Consider the following 21,085-nt stretch of genomic DNA (forward strand, 5'->3'; position numbering starts at 1 on the left):
GCATATAGCACCTTGGTTCACAACAAGAGATTGGTTCAATGAAATTTCTTGCAAAGCCATAAGAAACACGAGTTTCATCTACAGTTTGTAGCAAAAGGCTTTTTTAAGTATGGGGAGTCTGTGTAACCTGCTGTTTATATCCAAGAAAATGTATCCTCCTTATAGTAAGGACAGACAGATCACCCAAAGCTGGACAATCTGGTGATTAGCCCTGACTTGTACCAAAAAAGACTGCATGAATATGGGAACAGAGAGAAAACACTCCCTGACGTAAAAGAAGTGAGCTATGCAATTCAAAAATGACAACAAACAACAACAACAAAACAAAGCACAGTTCAGGTCAGCTTTATTTTAATGGTCACATGCTACAAAATAAAAAGATACAACATTATGTTATCTGAAAAACTGCAGAAAATAATGTTAATTTAGGCATCGAGTTTTATTTCTACGCCAATAGAGTTTAAAATGCTTCCCAAAACAAAAGCTCAGGCTGACCGCACACCCCCATGCCCCAGGACGACAGGTGCTGCCCGCCATCGGGACCATCATTCACCAGGTGTCCCCCAAAAGGACACTGTAGAGCCCAGAAAAACTCAGGGGAGCACCAGCTGAAAGAAGAAAGGTACCATCATGATGGTCTTGGTCAACATTTTCTTCTATTTCTGCTTTTCAACCAACAATCCTAGCTGTCGTCCTCCTTTGCCGCTGAATTTTCTTTTTTAAGCTAAGCTTTCTTGGAGGTGCTGTCTTTAATCCTAATGCATTGCCATTCTAGAACTCCTCCTCCTCTGGATTTGCATGGACAGGTAACTACAGCTCTTGGACTTCCCACTGAGCAATAGGCAAGCACTAGGGAAGATTTAAGAAGTGGTTACGAGAGAAGATGACACTGTGAAAAGGCAATTTGAAGATAGTTTTGTTAAATCCTCTGCTGGCAATTATAAGATTGAATAGGAATAAGCTGAAGGCCAGCTTTTACCTTTGCTCAGATCCATCCTCTGATCATAATCTTGCAGATCGCTTTGTTTTGGCAGCTATTGTGCTTGAATTCCTTCCCCCAGGCTTTATATATGCACATAGCTCTAGGCTCACAATTGTTCCTATAATTTGCTGTGCCAACAAAATTACAACCACTGCAAACAGTCCACATGATGATTATATATTACAAAGCAACTGCATGTTAAGCCACGTTATTTCAGAACCAAAGACTGCATTACACCTGAAAGACACTCAAATCTTTCTCAGACAATTACCACTGTTAAGTCTTATTTTTTATGGTGTGCCACAGGTTAATTTGACATTGACTTCTGTGTTTTGAGAAAAAAAAATGAAAACAGCACTTAATACTTCCATTTGCAAATCCCAAAGGTATCCTGCTCTTTGACTTGCGTATCTCTCATGTTTGTAGCGTAAGTGGGAGTATAAAGGAAAGTCAGCTGGAACACTGGCCCTGGCACTGACGTGGAACATGGCAATAATTGTCCTCCCACTGAAGTACCATAGGGTTGATTATGCCTCTTACTGAGCAAGATGACAGCACTAATACAGGGCTTTTTATTTCAGCCCTCCTGCAAACGTCCAGCAGCTGCCATGTAAATGAGTAACTCCGCTTTGCAGTCACCTAACGCTGCCTGGAAGGGGGTCAGTGACTTTAACAGGTGAGTGGTCATATAGGTAAATGACTGAAAAGTTTATCAAGCCTAACTGGGGCCTAGGAAGGGTAATATTAGAGCTGTGGACAAAAAGCACTACTGTTAGTGAATACAGTATCAACTGCTTCTCATGCTTATCCCATACAAAACTTGAGAGACCGGCTCTTTCATGAAGATAGAACTGTACTGTTCTCATATTGGCAAAATGGTATGATGGGAGGGTTATTTGTTTATTGTTTTGGTTTTTGTTGTTGCTGTTGCTGCTGCTTGTTTGTAGCAAGCTCCCTAAAGCGGAGTATTTCATTCTGTGCTCACAAGCTAACAGATTACATGAACACTTCTAACTCTTTTCTGTGTGTATTATCTCAAATCAAGTGTGTAGTCTCCCTCCGTGGAGATATGAAACACCTGCCTGGACGTGGCCCTGGGCAACCAGCTCTAGGTGGCCCTACTTAAGCAGGGGATGGACAAGATGATCCCCAGAGGTCCCTTCCAACCTCATCCTATGATTCTGTGATTTATGTTGAACCACTACAGAACAGTTTTCCTTAGCTAGTTTATTTTGCACTGGGAAAAGCAGTGGGAGCACCCCCAAGATTACTGCCTCAGCTCTGCAGGGGAGCTATTGCAGGGCAATTGTGCCTTACAACTCTGTCACCATTTTTAGGAAGGCCACACCTGCAGGTCATGCTAGGTCCTTCAGGTTTAACCACCATTCACACCCAGAACACTGTGTGGAGTCACCTACACATGCTCTGCACAATCACGGAAGGAAAGACAAAAACACAGAGAGCACTTCTCTCATGATATTTTTAAAGAGCTCAGAAACCATTAAATGTTACGTTTTGCTAACTTGTGCAGAAGTAGAGAAAAAGAGGAATGTCATCCCCGTGTCTCTCCATGGAACAACAGCATTGAGACTCTGTTCCTGCCCTCCATGCCGTCGAAGCTGACTCCTGGGTAGTCGTATGTACATCAGGGATAAGCATAAACAAGACGCTGTAGGGTGCTCAGATAGAAGGCTTGCTGCCAAACATTTGCTCACGGGCTGCAGCTCACAGTCACCAGAACTGTGAAACATCTCTCCTCCTCCTCATCCTCCCACCGGCTGGTAGAACCAGCTTATGATCAGGGGCAGTTGTGAAGCTGCTTATAAACTGTTCTTCATCACACCGGATTTTGTTCCGACCTCTCCTCCCTCCTTCCCCCAACAAAAAGCTTTGTCAAAATGATGGGGTTTGTCCAAGCTTTCTCTTGAGTTTTCTCAGTCTGGGGTGAAATTGCTTATCAGAGGACACAGTCCTCTTCAGAAGAGCCACGCAGCTGAGGCCCTCTCTAGGGTGTGGGCTCAAGCCCTCCCTACCGGCCAAAGCTGGAGACCTCCACCACTCACGTTCCACGTGGCCCAAAGCCCACCGTTCACTGAAGAAGCTCTGACAGCCCCCTATTCAGGACGTAAGTCCAGACATCCCGCCCTCGTCCCCATGCTTCCCTGCTTCGGCGCCAGCACTGACCCCCAGGCCTGCTGCTGTCCAGCTTAGGGGCCTGGCCCCCAGGTGTGGGCCTGAAGAAAGGGGAACTTCCTCCTTTCTGCTTCCTTGAGGAAAGTGAACGGCCTTTAAAATAACTCCTTTATCTCAGAGTGGGCTGAGAACATTTTAGCTGTTTTTTCACAAGATGGGATAGAGGTGGAAGGTGGGGTGGGGGGAGTAAAGGGTTCCTGCCCAGTTCTTACTTGAGAGCTTCTGAAATTTGCCTAGGAGTGGGGAGCTTGAAAACCTCTGGTCTGCAGCAGCAGCTGAACCAGGGCTGACAATGAGCAGAGCGCCCATGTTCAGAGCATTCAACAGCCCTCCAGCTCTTCACCAGTCTTAATGAAGTGTAATGAAAGGAAATTAATGAGCTTTCTCCCCCTTCGCCAAAGTAAAGAGCAGCTGGAAATACGCAGGGATGCAATATGAATTGAGCATGATTAAGCACGTTATAACCATTGCTCTGAATAAAACAGAGCTGATACACCTAAAGAGCCTACAGCAGTCTCTTGTCATTAGAGCCATTTAGCTCGCTCTGCTTTAATTGCCTTTGAAAGCCACACAGAAAGGATTTCTTTTCTACCCTTTCCAATTTAAAACCAGGGACAGAAATATGTAAGCACCAACCCGCACCCATTTAGACGATGGGTCTCTGTGGGAGAAGCAGGCAGACGGGTACTTCACGAGGAACCGCTCGGTGCCTGATGTGCAGGGCAGTGTGGCTGTGCTGCGTGGGCACGGCTGCAGCTGGGGGACACGATGAGTGCGGAGCTCTGGGCTCCTGGGGGCTGTGCCACCCCCTGCAGCACTCTGGCTCCCAGCAGGCACCAGCCCGTGCGCTCCCCCAGGCTGGGGGGCACCACAGCCCCAGCCCCCAGCCCCTCTCCCACAGGCACCAGCAGCAGCAGCATGTCACTGCTGTCCTTCACCTTGGGGGGAAGCATTCCCATTTTTCTGCCCCAAACACGATCTGCAGCTCACACAAGACTTTAGCTCAGCTCATGGCATTAACTTGGCAACAGCCGAACTCCTGAGATAATTTCAGTAAAATGTATTTGAGAGAACAAACCACGTCACAGAACACCACAGCACTCTTGCTCCTGCTGCACAAGGAGCTGTACAGATGCTGAGGTGCAGCACTTCACTGGCAGAACTGCAACACAGGGAAGTCACCGGGATGCTCTGCAGCACTGGCGAAGCTATATTTCCCAGCACAAGGCACAGGACACCTGGTATCAGAACCCATCACCCGAGGTACTGAGAGCACAAGGAAACATCAGTGAGGCTGATGGTGAGGCACAGCTGTGGTCATGCTCCCCAGTGGAGCTCTCGCAGACACTGTGACGTGCACTGCCCTGAATTTACATCTGTCCAATTACTCATCAAAAAACAGCAATTCAACTCTAAACTAACATTTTCTCTTCTGCGTTCTTACTTGATTCACAAAAAAATCACAGATTATTTTCCCCCTTCAGGTTAATTAATTTAAAGGTTCACAGGTCTGTTGGGAGACAATATCCGACTCAGCTTTGGCAAAGGAGCAAGACTGGAATCTGGACTAAGCTCTTCTGCTGAGAAAGACCAAGTGGAGTTGTTCTGGAGTGAAGAAAATATGGGAAATATTTCCTCTCTTTCTTGTGGATAAGTATTTTAGAAGGACCTTTTTACTCCTGTTGCTTGTCTTGAGTTGATTGAAAGGGTCCTCAGGTCTCTCCTGGATAGATATTTTCATTACAGAGCAGAGTGATGAGGAAGATAAACGAAGAGGTCAGGGCTCCAGCTTTCCCTCCTTAGCTCCTTATTAGTCTAGTGTACAATGGAAATGATGCCCCAAAATCTTTGCTGTAGACAATGACCCAGTCTCTGCTCCAAGCACACAGCCAGAAGTTTGTACAAAGCTTTTATAGCCCTGAATTCTTTTGAGACATGAGTTTGAATCCATCATCCAGGATAGACCTCCTGTTGCGTCTTAGCCTCCTTTGCCTCTCAAGGTAGATGACAACTCCCAGAAGGACAGCAGCAATCAGGAGGAGGACCAAGCCTGCAACAGCTAGACAGATGACTGCAGCTTCTACCTGCCCTACAGGCAACTTAGCTCCAAAAAGCCTGACCTTCTGGGACTCATCCATATTCTCCAGTGGTGTCCCTGAGAGAAAAAACAAAAAGATTGTGCCAGTGAGAACCAGAAATAACACAACTGAAAAGAAGCTAAAGAAAGACCCAACACAATCAAAGCAAGTCAAAGCAGACCCAATCACTGTCCATCCAACAGACCCTCATCCCTCAGGTCACACAAATTTGAGAATAAATGGTTCTTTCCCTAATTCACTCCACTCCAAGACCTCAGAGCTGTTCAGCCCTATCAACTAACCACTGCTAAACCCACCATAAAGGAGGTGGTCTAAGGTTGTGTGAGGAGTCAGTGGCCGAGCTAGGAAGAGAACTGAGAAGAGAACATGCATCCAGACAGAGGCTGCCGCAAGTTACCCACCCTGCTCCAAGCTCCCCCCTGCCCCCCAGCTTCTGCAGTTGCCCAGGCCACCGCTTTCCAGAATGCACTTGCTCAGCCCCACCAGCAGTGAGTCACTTCAGATCCTGAGTGCTTACGCTTCCACGGTGAGGCAGCAGAAACCTTTTGAGAAAGGCAGCTATTTGCCTGGATAACGGCTGTCAGTCAAGGTTTTTTGCTTCGTGAGCACATACATGCTGATGTTCAAGTAGAGCGTAAAATCAAATTACGTAAATATTGTTAGTACTGCTGTGACATTTCCTACTCCTCTTCTTTACACTCATTTTGAGTGAGGAAAACATTGCCGAGAAGAACACGGCAGAACTATCAGTGGAGAGGGACTGAAGACTTGTAGATAGATGGTTGTGCTTTCAGCTCGTCTAAGCTGGCTCTGAAATCAGCTCAGATGGATTTATTCAAAGCAGTTGAAAAAAAAGGAGCATTTGTGAAGACAGATGAAAAGTCACGTGAAGAAATCACCACTATGATCTCTTCAGACTTCTACCTCCAGGAAATAATCTAAGACGCCCCACAAGTTTTGATTGAAAAGCATAAGAAAAATAATCTCCTTTGCAACATTCTCCTTTAAGACCCTTTGAATCTCTGCTTGTATGAGAAATCCACACACAGAAGCACAGCAAGATGCGAGGACACTAAACTTTTTGACCTAACAAGGTCAAACAAGCCTAACAAGTCTGTCTTAGTTTTATCATCAGAGCACAGACATTTAGAGGACAGATAAACAAACTCACCTGGAACCTCCCTGTTACCCATCAGTAGCCAGGCCTCAGGCTAACACCCTGCCCAGCATGGCTGAGAAGAGGCTGTAAATGGTGTTTGTGCTTCTCCCTCCTCACCCTACAAATCTAGATCTCCATACTGACAAGAGTTCTCTTCCTCCTTTGCCACACACACACACACACACACACACACTTTTTAGCAATACAAGATATACTATACCTTCATTGTAGTTTAGAACTTCAAGCACTGGCTCTGAAAGGAAACAAAAAATGGGTGACAAAGTGTTGGGCCGAACAAATCAAGTCCAGAACATGGCACTTCTGGCAAGGATCAGATCCAGATGCAACACGGTTTTCCAAGGCTTGTATGTTTTCTTTTCTCCTGTCAATGTTTTCCCTCTCCACATCACACCAAGAGTGTTTTTGCATTACCTGCTTCAAGAGCAGACTCCCTCCCACTGCACAACCCTCTGAGAAAAAAGCACAATCAGTGTCTTTAAGTGTGGGCTTATCCCGGCTGGCAGGGTCATTTGGTCCCCCCACAGCAGGATGGGGGAGAGGACTGGAAGCTCAAAAGTGAGAAAAAACTTGTAGGTCAAGATAAAGATAAGTGAAAGGGAAAACAAAACAAAACAAGACAAACAAAACACAACAAAAAAATCCCCACAACTGGTGCAAAAGCCATCACTCACCACAAGCAGACTAATAGCCAACCAGACCCTAGGCAATGGCTACTTTGGAAAAACTTCCCCTCGGTTTTGTTACTGAGCACGATGTGCTACAGCCTGGAATATACCTTTGGTCAATTTGGGTCAGCTGTCCCAGCTGTGCCCTCTCCCAGTCTCTTGCCCACCACAAGCTACTAAGAAATAGAGAAGACCTTGATGCAGTGTAAGCACTGCTCAGCAACAGCTAAAATATCAGTGTGTTATCAGTGCTGTTCTGGTAACAGCACAGTACAGGCCGCTACAAAGAAAATTAACTCCTCTGCAGCCGAACCCAGAACAGTGTCACTTATCTTTGAACACCTTCCACTGTTTCCTGGTGAAATGAGAAGCCTTAGGACATGCGTTCAGATCACATGTAATATTCTTAATAACAACAGTTGCTAGCTGACGGCTGAACATTGCTTCCCAAACTCAAGCTAAAATAAAACTCATAACACCACCCTAGGCAAAGTAGTAACAACTTGGTTTGCAGAGTTTAACTCCAGCTGCAGGTGTTACCATATTCCAAAGGAATATCTTAAATTAATAGCAATTATCCACTCAATTAACTGGCAGTTTATGGTATGAAAGAGTTGCTAAGTACGATGCAAACACAGGATTTAGTAGCATTAGTGGAAAGTGCCGTTATACATTTCACGGTAACAAGCAGCAATATTTCCAACCTGGTTTAGGCAAGACTTCGAAGAGTATCTCCATGCCAGCATGAATATGATCAGATACATGACAGTGAAGCAGCCATGTCCCAGGGTTCCCCGCCAACATCTCCACCATTTCAAAGGTCCCAGGGAACAGATCCACGACATCTGCTCTGTAGCTTTTGCCATTCTGTCAAAGGGAAAGGAGACTGTTAGCATGCAGCGCTCTGTTCGTCTCTTGAGTAATGAAGGATTCTGTCGGTGTCACTAGAGATCACATCAGTGCTACTTCAGTTTATAAAAGTTCTACATAAGACTCACAGAGCAGCTCCAGGGCTGCAACTGTGAAAACAAATACAACCTGGTAATGCCTAATCCTGAGAAGGGTTTAGCTAGACATATCAGCACAATACAGAGGCTCAGTCAGTTGGATCTGGATGTGTAAAACCACATCCCTTTCCTAGTTGGGTGAAGTTGCTGCGAAATCATTCACGAAGTTCAAACCAGAGTCACACAAAAGGGATGATATCAGTGGCCAGTCCCCATTTCATTATCTACAGGATATTCTTACCTTGTATATGAAGGTCTCAGCATGAAAATGGACTGTGTGGACATCAATCTCCTGACCCATTCCCAGCAGGTACCAGTTCACCCACTCTCCTTGGAACATGGTCAGCCCAGGCAAGTTTGCATAGAGCCTCCCATTGATCGCTGTGCAGTGAATAACATGCAGAAAGTAGAAAAGGCTGTTATTGAAATGGTAAAGATGATGAGCCATCTCAGAAGAAGAACATGATAGACAAGTTAGATGCTTCAAAGCTCATCTAGGAACTAGTGCATCGGTGTTTCATGTCTTCCATATGACAGTCTCCCAAAAAGTTTGGTGGTCTTTTTACAGCTCAGCTACTTATCCACTCTGTTAACAGAAGACATGACTTGCATATAAAGCCATACTGTAAGCTCATCTCAAATAAATCTCAAAAGCTACTTGCTGAAAACCTAGAGTCAGCCAGCAGAGACAGTTGCTTCTAGAAGTCTGGATGCGTAAAAGAGCTTTGGCTCAGTGCTAGGGAAATATATGTATATACATATATACACATAAAACTCTGAACCATTTGCTTACTGAACAATGAAAACAGGTAATTTCTGCCAACAGGCAACCCTGTCATTATATATGTCTCATGCTGGCTGCACACATTATGTGCTGATCATTTGAAAAATCACTACATGGTAGAACTTCATTTCATAATTAGCACAGCAAGAAGGAATACTGCTTTGACTGCAAATGCAGGAAAGGAACCAAAACAGTGAGTGAGTTGCATGAGAGAGCACACAGGGAAACTTCCATGTGTAGATGGCAGAGGGAAAAAGATGGAAAGAGACGATCTGAGGACAGGAACACCTCTGTTCAACTCCCAGGTGTGCCATAGGCACTTTCTGCAGCCCAAAACAAGCATTCAGCTTCAGTGTTGCTTTTGCTAGTGTCCTGGTTCCAGTTAGGACAGAGTCAATTTTCCCTCATAGTAGCTGGTAGGGTGCTATGTTTTGGATTAGGATGAGAAGAGCGCTGATAACATGCTGATGTTTTAATTGTTGCAGAGCAGTGTTTACACCAGGCCAAGGACTTTTCGGCTTCTCGCTCTGCCCTGCCAGCGGGCAGGCTAGGGGTGCAGCAGGAGCTGGGAGGGGACAGACCCTGGACAGCTGACCCAAACTGGCCAAAGGGGTATTCCATACCATCTGACGTCATGCTAAACAATATATAGGGGTGGCTGGCCGGGGTGGGGGGCCGGCTGCTCGGGGATAGGCTGGGCATCGGTCAGCGGGTGGTGAGCAATTGCATTGTGCATCACTTGTTTTCTTACACATTATTATTGTTAATACTATTATCATCATCACTATTATTATTATTATTATTGTTATTATTATATTCCTGTCTTAATAAACTGTCTTTATCTCAACTCACCGGCTTCACTTTCCCGTTTCTCTCCCCCATCCCAGAGAGGGAGGGGGGAGGGTGAGCGAACGGCTGTGTGGTGTTTAGCTGCCAGCCGGGTTAAACCACAACAGCTAGCTATAATAATTGAGTTGACAAATATAACTTAATGGACATGAGTATTTGGGGATTCTTTGTATCACCTACACAAAATAAGGAGTAGTAATAGCACATATAACGGAACGCTCTGCTCTTCTCATCTCATCAAGATGAGCCCCTTGGCATTTGCAGAGAATATTTTAGGTAGATCCAGACATAATATCTAGGAAAATCAAACACCACATGAATTTAGAAAAATCTGTTAATTCTACTATTGCAGGAATAGTTTTCTTGAAAATCAGCTAAAAGAACTAGCCTATGTATTGCAACCACACAGCCTGGTCAATTAACTTGAAACCTAACATATTGTTATGGTCCTAAGATGAACAGAGTGACATCAGTCTGACATATTAATTTCACATTTAATATTATTTCCTCTCCGGAGTCACTCAAGACACTTTAGATATTAACCTCTCTGGCCCATGTCTTGCTATTCCTCCTGAGAAGGACAGCCATAATGATCAGCCTTCATTGTAGATCAAACATTTGTGTCGTGTATGTGCTATAATACTGAGAAATACAGAATTTAATTATGTTTTTGCCACTGATGAGGGAAAAGAGGGATGGCATTTATTTTGAGTCAGGCTCTTGTTTTCTGGGCTTTTCTGACAACTTACAAAGGTCACAGAGTCAAGTTCAACTTTAAGATAGCAATTAGTGCTCAGGTGCCTAACAGACATTACCATGCATTTTGTTGCTTTCCACAAATCTTTCATCCAGTAGGTCAATATCCTTGTGATTTCCCTTACTGTAACGTTGCACATTCTCTTCCAAGTACCAGGACTGATTTTCATCAAAAACCAGGAACAGCAGAGCAAACTCCCTCTTTACATCCTTTCTGACTCCGTCAGTTTGCAGCGCCCCTTTCCGGCAGACCTTCAGGGGTCCAATCAGACCGCTGTACATATCCTAATCCGAACAAAGGATAAAAATCTGAGGCAAGGATCTTCTCACCCTGACTTTTGTACACAGCTCTTTGCCCTTCAGCAACCATGTTCACTGTTCCCTGCATCGCCCCACTTGAAACAAACTGGGCTACTGCATAAGTACTCTCATTGGTGAAAATCAGCTAGCAGAGCACAAGAGCAGTGACTGTACATGCTCTTATGAATGCAAATCAAAAAGTCATAAACATGAATGATATCAAAATACTCTTCACTCTGTGGCTGCAAAAACATCTGCAACTTGAGATAAGAAGACAATGATCTCTGGATTTAATGTGATGCTTTACTGCAGGATCCATCAGGTTGTTTCCCTGTAAAATCAGTGCTATGACAGTAGAACCTAGCAATGCTCAAATCTCCCTGTTTTACTCATATGGCCTAAATTTGGATAATTCCTGCCTTTCTAAATTAACCCTGTTGATCTCACCAATACAAGCCAGGACTCACTAGGAGATGTTCCCACATCCTGCAAAAAAACTGAAGGAAGGTTAGTTTCAAGGTGACATAAAATTGCTTCATGCAGGTTTGCATTAGGAAAAAAATAATTGATAAACATAACAAATTTGGAGGATTCCCTCTCCCAGAATGCTAGACTTATCACTAGATGGTTCTTATACCTCTCACCTGGGCCAATACCTAAACTGTATTCAACTCACATTGTTTTCTAGAGGGGACCAAAAAATGGTCTAAACATGCTTTTCTGGTTATAGCTTCTTCTGTTTTACCTTTACGGGGTCCACCATGGAGTAGTAGATCCAAGGTATACAGGCTGAATCATTTGGCCCTGGACCAGACCTCTCAGGAACTTCCCATTGGTATGTCACTATGTCACCTGAGGGACAGAGAAGCACCGTTAACATCAATGTGATAAACCAAGTTGCCAGCTTGCTGAGCAGCATGCAAAGCAGAACAAGAAAAAACGACCCTGTCTCAGAAGTGTAAAAACAATTCTGATTTTGTTGGACGTTTCTCTTCCGCCAGGCACTGAAAAGCAGGATGGAAGCTCCCCTCTCACAAATGAAGCAGAGGGGTGACAGGAGGCACACACTAACAGGAGTTGGCACAATTCTGTTTTATTTGCCATGTTTGAAACTAGACCAGACCAAGGGAATTCTGCCTCTCCTCAGTACCAATGGAGCTTGAGATGATCATTCGTCTCTTTGAAGGATATTTATGATGCTCATTCAAGTTCCTTTTTGAAATTACTGTTTTGCTTATTAGTAATACATTTCAGAAAGACAGGGCCCAACTGAAAGCCTGTCTGTTGCAGAGGCATAGCCTGCTCTGAAGAATGTGCAAGTTGAAGGGGACCAAAAAATTAAATAAATTCGCATCCGGAACATGAAAGAAATTGGTGACCTCAGTCAGCATTCTGACAAGCAACCATGCACATCACAAAACACACAGGTGAAGAAGCAGAACACACAGGAAAAGAAGCAGATTTCTCCATCATGGCTCATCAGCCCTGGGCTACTACCAAGAACTGACTAAGCTGTGAGCAGTGATCACCTTTCTCCTTCTTACAAACCATGCTCAGTATTAAGAACAAGGCCGTACAGAAAACCCGTGCTATGCTTATCCCAAAGTCACAGCAGAAATATGAATTCCCCTGGGCTTCCCACACAAATGATGATCACAGAAAACACAGTGAACCTGAAAGACCAGTTATTGTTCAGTTCCAGGTCTCCACCAGAAGAAAACAAGCATCTCTAAGCCTATTTAAAAAACAAGTCTAGCTGTAGGCTAAAGTTAGCTTCCTAAGTTTGTACAGGAACAAGGCTTGAGAACATGGTGACTTACCAGGGTTTGCTACTTGTGGCTGCCCTGTCTGCCTTTCCAGCACCCCGTGTGCATGAATGGAGTAGGGTCGTGTGGCATTGTTCTTGAACACAATGTTAAGAATCTCTCCCACTTCTGCCCCCAGAAAAGGACCTGGAGACAGCAATAATATGCTATAGCAATAATATGCAACAGAAAAAACTATCAGTATATCTCCTAAGAATATTCGTACCACTTTTTCATTCTCTTCTCCCCAGAGATATTCCCTTACAATATTTATGATGCTTCCTCTCTCTCCTCTTCCTTAATTTCTGAATACCGCTAAAGTTTGCAACATCTTTATCATCCCATGGCGCTAGTTTCAAAAAAGACCAGTAATGTTCAAATTGACTCAACAATGTCACAAATCAGAGCTGCAGCCTATTTCAACTGACACACACTGCCTCAACTTTGCTGCTCTGTCACCACTTAAAGTCCTGGTTTCATAAAACAGCTGTGTCTCCATAGACTTCATCAACATTGCAGCATGCTTGTCCACTTCCCAAAGCCAGACTGCTTTTATCCCAACTGCATTTCTTTTCACAGCTACAGATTTTCAACTACATCTCTCAGACTGCTATACAGAAGGCAGCAGTTATTTCTTCACAGCTAGAGAAATGCTGTTGTGAAAAATGCTTTGCTTGAGACATGGAAGAAATCTGGCAGCAAAGGCAGGCTTAAGAACCCAGCCTTCTAGGACAAGCTGTACTCAGGACCCTCTTTACTGCTTTCTCCATGGCTGGCAGGCCTGGACAACAGACAAGTCCGAATTTCTCCTCATGCTTGCACACACAGCAGATGTCTGAGCATGTGGGAGGCCTTCAGATTACAGCCCTTAACCACTGAAGCACTGGCGTCCAAGTCCCACTGCTATGTGAATGGAAAATGTACCCCTTGCACACTTCCTTACCTAGTATCCCCAGGTGTTCATCACCGTTCATCCTGGCCTTAGGAGTCTTGAAAGTCCCATCAGTGTACTCCCTGTAAACTGCTTTCTTGTACCGGGAGCCAAGCAGCCCATTCTCGTTGCTCAAAAATATATCGGCGTAGCTGAGAAATGCAGAACGAGTGCTGTGTTACTCAAATGCTCATGGGAAGTAATCAGCTAACCTCTGGTAGGAGTTTTGCCAGCTGACAGTTTTCCCAGAGACCTGCTGCAGCTGCAAAGGTTGAGGGCAGCGGCTCCATCAGCACCCAGCAGTAGCATATGCACCATGTCACATGTGGCCAAGTTGCCCTGACTGACCTTACCAAGGTCTACCGAAAAATCCTTGCCCAAGGCATCCCCAAAAGAGGGGCTGTACCTCTCTGTGGAGTGGCTGTGCCGCTCCCTCTCCCAGCTCCGGTCCGGCGCGTAGTCCCACTCCACCTCCTCCGCCGCGATGTAATAGGTGCGCACCCCCCTGTACGGAGGGGCAGGAGCCAGATCCCTCTTGCCACACTTGGAAACAGAGTAGTGTTCCCTCATCCCAGCCTGGTAGTGATTGCTCGTCTGGCAGTAGATCTCAAAAACCCCTGAGGGAGGCAGCACAAACAAGGAAAATAGCTACTCTTAAAGATCCCAGGAAACAGCTGCTTCCCACGCACAGCTTGTGACATGGCTGACATCGGTATGTGCGCTGTGTATAGCTGAGTGTTTGTGTAGGGAGCTTGGTTGCCATAGGCTGAGATTAAAAGGGGTTGTTAGAGACACCAGTGAGGAATGGCACAACAAAGTCCTACCCAAAAATCATCTTGGGAAGCTGTCTTACACACACTGTAACCAGCTTATTAGATGTAAAGAAACAGATGAGGTAACAATTGTGCTACCACTGCTGGTTAAGTAAGAAGTCAAGCCTGCAAATGTCAAGGGGAGGAGACAAGCTGCAGCAGCAGAGGCCATCACATAGCATGAATGAGACATGGCATTGCGTGTTTAATCCCAGACTGGGAAGACAAGGGTCTGAAATTAACGTGAACCTCTGCAAGCCATGGACAGCAGAACTGCACTGACATCTCTACTACTTGATTCTGAATGATGTGTTTGCATGTTTCCATAGATAACAGGCAGCAAAGTCCATCAGGGCTATTACTACAAATATTTAATAGGAAGAAGCAGCAGACTAGAGAATCAGCCTGGGACAATACAGAACAAGATCCTGTATCTCCTGTTCTTCTCCAGAAGCAGATGCAAAGATGAGAGCTTTGGGGTTGTAAATGGGGCCAAACATGATCTAAAGCACAGCTCAGCTTGTAATGCTTGTAACACACAAGTTCACATCGTGCTAATGAATCAGCCACAGGAGCAAATATCACAACTGGAGACTTTTCCTGACACTAAGTTAGATACATAGACACTTACCCTTGTTATCAGGTTGCATGAAGGCAGTAGCAAATGTGTGGGGGAACAGGCTGGTTGAATCTCTCCGCATCCCGTTCATCTGCAGGGTATTTCCCTGAAACACAGCTCCATGTACATCTGCTTCACTGCCCAAGCCCAGAAGGTGCCAGGACACATTGTCTCCTTCACAAACATCCAGCCCCGGCAAGTTACCAAACATAAATCCGTTGATGGCTGCAAAGGAGAAAACAATTTACTCTCTGCAGGTAGATATCAGCCTGGAGATTCATTCTGTGTATATGCTGGGACAGGACCGGCCTGCCAGTGGAAAAGCATCTTCCTTGTAATTTGCCCCTGAATACATTCAGGACAGGCTTCCTGAGACAGCGTGTTTCTTGTCCAACATCCCACCCGCTCTGTAGCTTCACTTAATTTCAGCCCAGTACAACACACAACCACTCCAGCATCCCAGCTCTGACTTAATGTGAACACCAGGACGTGTTTTACAGGTTCAGTCCCACTGCCCACAGAACACCATCAGGCCATACCATGCATCCTGTTTGATTCCTCAAAGCCATCATCCTTTTTCACAGAAGTCTCTTCCATCCTCAAATAGTACTTTATGTTTGCATTTAAATACCAGCTGAGGTTCTCATCAAACACACTGAAGAGTAGGTAAAATTCTTTGTCGATACCTTTCTAAGATACAAACACAATGATGGCTGTTAATTTTTAAAATCAACTATCCTTGCAGATAAAGATGTTTTGTCTGGCTCTCACTTTCGTCTTCATCTTATAACTTGGCTCACAGAGGGCCAGGGCTCTGTCCCTTTACTCAAATTGAATGTTTTATCTTTCATTTCACAAGAGACACCACTTATGCATTTGTCCTGATATTGCTCAAGTGAAGTGATCAACATGTGCCCAAGAATATTACTGCATTGTCTCCTTCTCCCACCACCCTTACATTTAGTGTAGGTTTTACCACCCACCCACATCAGACCTAAGAACAGAACTTGGCTGGTGGGGCAGGCTGATGACTATGTTCCACCCCTCCTTCCTCCTACCACAGGCATGAATTTGTTTTTTGTTGTTGTTTTGTTTTTTTATTACCTTAAAATCGTAAAAATATTAATTATCCTACAAAATGCATCCCATAAGATGGTGCGTTTCCCCATTAACAGAACATCGACTGTGCTGTCCAGATGCTCATTTTGGTATCAGCTTCCTTAGCTGTACCCAGAAGGCCATCCTGCAGAGAGGGCTAAGCATTTTCCAGTGGGGCACAGAGGCATGTGCAGAATGGCTGTGCACCTGCCCCAATTAACCATTCATTAAAGGGTTGCCTAATATTGTGGAGCCAGAATCGCTACCCCAGGTGGTTTTTCCCTGTCCTACCTTTCCAGACAAGTCTGTCTTTGTTTTGTTTACACCCTTTTAATGCCCGTAAGTGTTTCATCATTACCACAGCTCCTTCATGTAGTGGGGTTTATATATCCTTGATCCTCTCTGAAGATTCACAGTTCTACCCTAACGAACATGCTGATCTCTTCTGAACTCTTAGTTTAGCTACAACACGCCACCAGTGAAAGCAGGCAGAAAGCAAACTCCACTACGGAGGCTCAGTAGAAGCTATTTTCAGATTTCTCAGCCACTGCCTGATCTGAACTGCTACGTAGGTAGGATGACAGTAGGCTATTTTTCTGCCGCCTATTGTTTTTCACAACAAAAGTCTGTTAACATCTTGCACTTCCCCGGTATAGTTATTTAGATTCTTCCCAGGACTTACTGCAATGAGTAGAACATCCCCGAATGAAATTCCAAGAGGAAGCTCTGGTCACCCTTCAGATTTCACCTATCTTTCATCAAAACCATAGAACAAGATGGATTTTCATATGCTTTTTTTGTAGTCAGCTATGCTTGAAAATGAGCTGACCTTGCAGAATAAATAAGGCTCACCCAAACCTCAAAGCATCATATCATTCAAGCACACCATGTAGATTTCCATCTGTAAGTATGTCAAGATGGCTTTTTTGGTGTTTCTGAGATTGCAATGAACATTTCACATGCCTCTGAAAAAAGTACTTTGTTTTAAAGCAAAGCCCAGGAACTATTTCAAGGGCAGCCCTTGGGAGTCCAGAATGCTAGCCTATCCCACCAGAACTGTGGCACACAAGTGCCCTGATGTTAACATGTTGTTAACATGATGTTAACAGACTTTAATTAGACTCTCTGGACTCACACTGTCACACATTTGTTTTCATTGTGTTCCCTAACGTTTGCTGATGTTTCCTCTCTCTGCCAGGTTGTTTCCTTGTAACAGTGCAACAGGAAAATCCTTTTTACCTGTTTGTTGTTGTCATCCAAAGTGCCTGGCTTGCAGATGACCAGCGGGCCTACCAAGCCTGAACTGGAGTCTTTGACAGGGTCCACAGCAGAGCTGTACAACCAGGTCAGGCAGGGAGGGTCACTGGATGTCGGCCCAACATGCTTTGGCACAGTCCATCTGTATGTAAAGTTCTGCAGAGGTGCAACAGAAACCCCATGCTGGGACAGACCTTTAAAACAGAGATTGGGGTGGTTATTCTCAAGGTCCCTGTACAAACTAGTTGCATCTTCTCACCAGTTACATTCACACTTGGCTTTCACTCATGTCACTAAAACAGCAGACGTCTCGAGGACGGAAGTGGAAGTATCCAGAGGGCGCACACAGAGCTGCTCTCAGTATCACTGAAATTCCTCCCTGGTGTCAAGGCAGAGATGGGCATGGTGACAGCAAATAACGAAACGGATCCAGCTGCATCTGGGATGATGAATGTTGGAAGCGTGTGGTTACCTAAGCTGGAGTGCATTGGGAATGCTTCTCTGCTCACTGGGGTCTCAGACAGCTAGAAATGGTTTGAGCTTTGGTTTACCAGTTTCATTCACAAAAATAGCACCCCTGGAACCATGCTTCCTCAGGCACCCTCTCTGGGCATGAGCTTTGCAGAATGACTCCTCTTCTGAGGCCTCAGGCAGGCTCAGAGGACTAGGCAGGCTCCAGAGCACACCCAGTCTCTCCTGGATGCAGGAACTTCATAGCACGGAGGAGACATAGGCTGTGGAGCTCCACCACCAGGATTAGTATTAAATTAATGTGGTGGTTTTACCCTGCTGGGCAACTAAGCTCCACGACAACCAATCTCTCCCTCCCTCTCCTCAAAACAAGAGGCGGAGAAGAAAGTATTATGTGACAAAACAGGCTCATGGGTTGACGTAAGGATAATTCAATTAAAATGAAAAAAAAGAGGGGGGGAATAAAAATAATAATAATAATAAAAAAGAAAAAATCAAGCAAAGGCCTCATGGAAGCAAAGATGGGACAAAACCAGTTACTCTCTACTTGCCATCAACAAGCACTGTTCTTCCACATTCTGGGAAGCAGGGCCTCAAAAAGTGTCTTGGTTGTATGGGAGGACAGAAGTCTTCATAACAAGAGCCCCCGTCTCTCCTTCTCCTTTTCTACCTTTTATTGCTGAGTGTGATACCGTGTGGTACGGAACGTCGCTGTGGTCGGGTTAGGTCAGCTGCCCTGGTGATGACCCTCCTCGCCTCTTGCCACCCCAACACCTACTGGCTTTAGGGGGTTTGGAGAGCACCTTGATGCTGTGCCAGCACTGCTCAGCCAACAGTGGTGTGATATCAATGCTGGTCCTGCTGCAAATGCAGAGCACAGCACCATATGGGCTGCTGCAGGGAAATTTAACTACATCCCAGAGAGACCCAGCACAATTAATTTAAAAATGTTAGCCACAAACCATCATGGTACCGCATCCCTTCCCATGCCTTCCCATAAGACACTCCATGAGGCTGGATGCTGAACGGCCAGGAGGCTTTGTTAACAAACATCACCAGGATGGTGTCACCAACTTCAGCTTTTATCACAGGACCTACACAAACACCAGAGAGCGAGCGTCAGCAACAGAACAAATCCCAGGACAACCACATGAACCAAACAATGCAGGGCCACCTTTGATCCAGGGCTGATGGGAGAAGATTCAAAGCAGAGGTAAATGGGGGATCAGGTCAAATGAGTTCATGCAACCCCCCCGTGGATGTTGCTTATTTATCTGACCAGAATTTTTCATTGATTGCTCTTTCAGTGTGTTTAGTTTAGTAGAAAAGAACTGTAATTTGTTTGTATGAAGTCATATCCAAGAATTCCCTCACTTGTCTTCCTATAGGAATGTGGCTGTTGCTGGCAACCCTAGCCCTTTTGTTTTCCCTGGCTCCCAGGGTCCAGCAAGACTCACAGTTAGACTGCATCTCCCATTCTATGTATAATTCCACCACTTAACTTATATTCAGCTGCTTAATACTTCCTTGTGTCTCTTTCCCCACAAATCTGTATATTAATCCATGTGCTCTTTCCTTCTGTAGCCTCTCCGGGTATCGCTGTTGCTAATTTCTGGTGTCATTAGATTATTAGTCACTGTTGATGCACGGAACTGGACCACACCTATGTGCTTCTACTGTGTATGGCACAGCCTTCAAACATGATTCAACTCCCTCTGAAGATTCTCTGTTTTCTTCTCTCATCTTTACCATCCTCACTGATACCTGGCTCTAACAGAGAGAGCCCACGTGGGAGAGGAAGCTTCCTGTGAGAAAGTGGGGTTTGTACTGTGCCTTGAAGACAGTCAAAAGCATAAAACTAGGGGCTAGTACTGTGACCTGTTTAGCTCTGGCTATAAACACTGCTTTGTAGCTCTGATTACTGTCACAAATATACTGTGTCCCTCAGCCCTTACTACTGACCTCTGACGACTGCCCCAGCAGAAAAGCAACTCCCTCTGCTTTACCATCTGACATCCTAGGTCTGTGTGCCTCAGTCTTAAGTGTAAGTGCTGTAAAACACCTCACTACATCAAGAAACAAAGGCATAGTTAACTCCTGACATCAGCCCATTGTTCTCACTGGCACTGAAAGAGAGTTTGTGTTGCTGGATGATTCCTACCAAGTATCCCAAGGTGTTTTTCTTCTTCTGACTGCTGCTTTTCCTCACGGAAGCTCTCATCAGTATACTCCACATACTTTGCCTTCCAATAGACTCCCCCAATTCGGTAGAGGCTACGCTTGAAATACTTCTCAGCAGGGCTAAAGGCAAAAAGCAAATGTCAGGTCATTTTTATGGAAATCAGTCTTTTCTCCTGCTTCCTCCCCACGGCCCTACTCCCTACAACATGCCCCTCTGGCAATGCCAGCAGCATCTCCAAATTAAGCAGCTTTCCCAGACAAGGGGAGCATCTCTGGTTTGGAACAAGCACAGCTCATCACAGTGAAGCATTTTCACCCTCCAGGCTCATGTCAGCTGTGTTCAGGAAGCACTGCTGGCACAGGGACCTCTCCCAGCTGAAACAACCAGGTTCAAAGGCACAGGTCTGAACAGCATCTCTCTATACGATATGCAAAAGAGGGCAGCGCAGTAAATGGGAAGATGGGACACAGCCCAGGGGACAACCGCAGTCATAACTGTAAACACACAACAGCTGTAAGGAGAGATTTATTTCCTTTGCCACCACCCTCTCCACCACACAGACAGATGTAACCTGCCTTGCAGGAAAAGCAGCTTAGTTACAAGGACAAGTCACGGGTCTACATAGCTTGCAGTTCTATGGTCTGGAAGAGTTGCTGCATGGCTTTGGGTAAATCATTAACCTCTCTGCATTTCTGCTTCAGTCTCCAACAGCTTCCCAGGGGAGGGAAGGGAGAGGGAGGCATGCCCTTCTTTCAGTTTCAGAAACCTCTGCTATCACAATCATTTGACACATGGAATGGAAAGCTGTCATGGAGGTCACTACATTTAATTTCCTAGAAATTGCTTGCTGCAGCAAGGCTACACTGAAGCATATCTGCAGACTAGCTCTGCCACCCTGTGTCTGCTGCAAGATGCACTTGCTTAGTAGCTTATCAGATCTGTGGATTTCTTCCTAGGTCAGGCACACCAAGCAGAAATGAAGCCCAGAGAGAAAAGCAGCAGCTCATGTTCTACATAAACTGGGACTCTTGGAGTCTGCAGGTAAGGCTACAAAACACAGCAGCACACTTCCATGTGAAGTACCCTGAGATACCT

At 45.2% G+C, this 21,085-nt stretch overlaps 1 protein-coding gene across 2 annotated transcripts in view; it reads right to left on the minus strand.

The window, feature by feature from the left end:
- Positions 1-329: 329 nt before the first annotated feature.
- HEPH (hephaestin) overlaps positions 330-21,085 on the minus strand; it is a 29,319-nt gene continuing 8,563 nt past the window's right edge. For both annotated transcript variants that reach the window (XM_083797667.1, XM_083797668.1), the window contains 14 exons: positions 19,970-20,109; positions 18,771-18,902; positions 17,320-17,531; positions 15,522-15,672; positions 14,995-15,207; positions 13,958-14,168; positions 13,564-13,703; positions 12,636-12,767; positions 11,561-11,667; positions 10,575-10,800; positions 8,368-8,507; positions 7,824-7,986; positions 6,654-6,686; positions 330-5,330 (listed from right to left, as the gene is read on the minus strand). In XM_083797667.1, coding sequence (XP_083653793.1) covers positions 5,086-5,330; positions 6,654-6,686; positions 7,824-7,986; positions 8,368-8,507; positions 10,575-10,800; positions 11,561-11,667; positions 12,636-12,767; positions 13,564-13,703; positions 13,958-14,168; positions 14,995-15,207; positions 15,522-15,672; positions 17,320-17,531; positions 18,771-18,902; positions 19,970-20,109 — 2,245 coding nt within the window. In that variant the 3' untranslated portion in view covers positions 330-5,085. The remainder of the gene's footprint in view (positions 5,331-6,653; positions 6,687-7,823; positions 7,987-8,367; positions 8,508-10,574; positions 10,801-11,560; positions 11,668-12,635; positions 12,768-13,563; positions 13,704-13,957; positions 14,169-14,994; positions 15,208-15,521; positions 15,673-17,319; positions 17,532-18,770; positions 18,903-19,969; positions 20,110-21,085) is intronic.

The sequence above is a fragment of the Anser anser genome (assembly GCF_964211835.1).
Source record: "Anser anser genome assembly, chromosome: 13".
Taxonomy (NCBI): Eukaryota; Metazoa; Chordata; class Aves; order Anseriformes; family Anatidae; genus Anser; species Anser anser.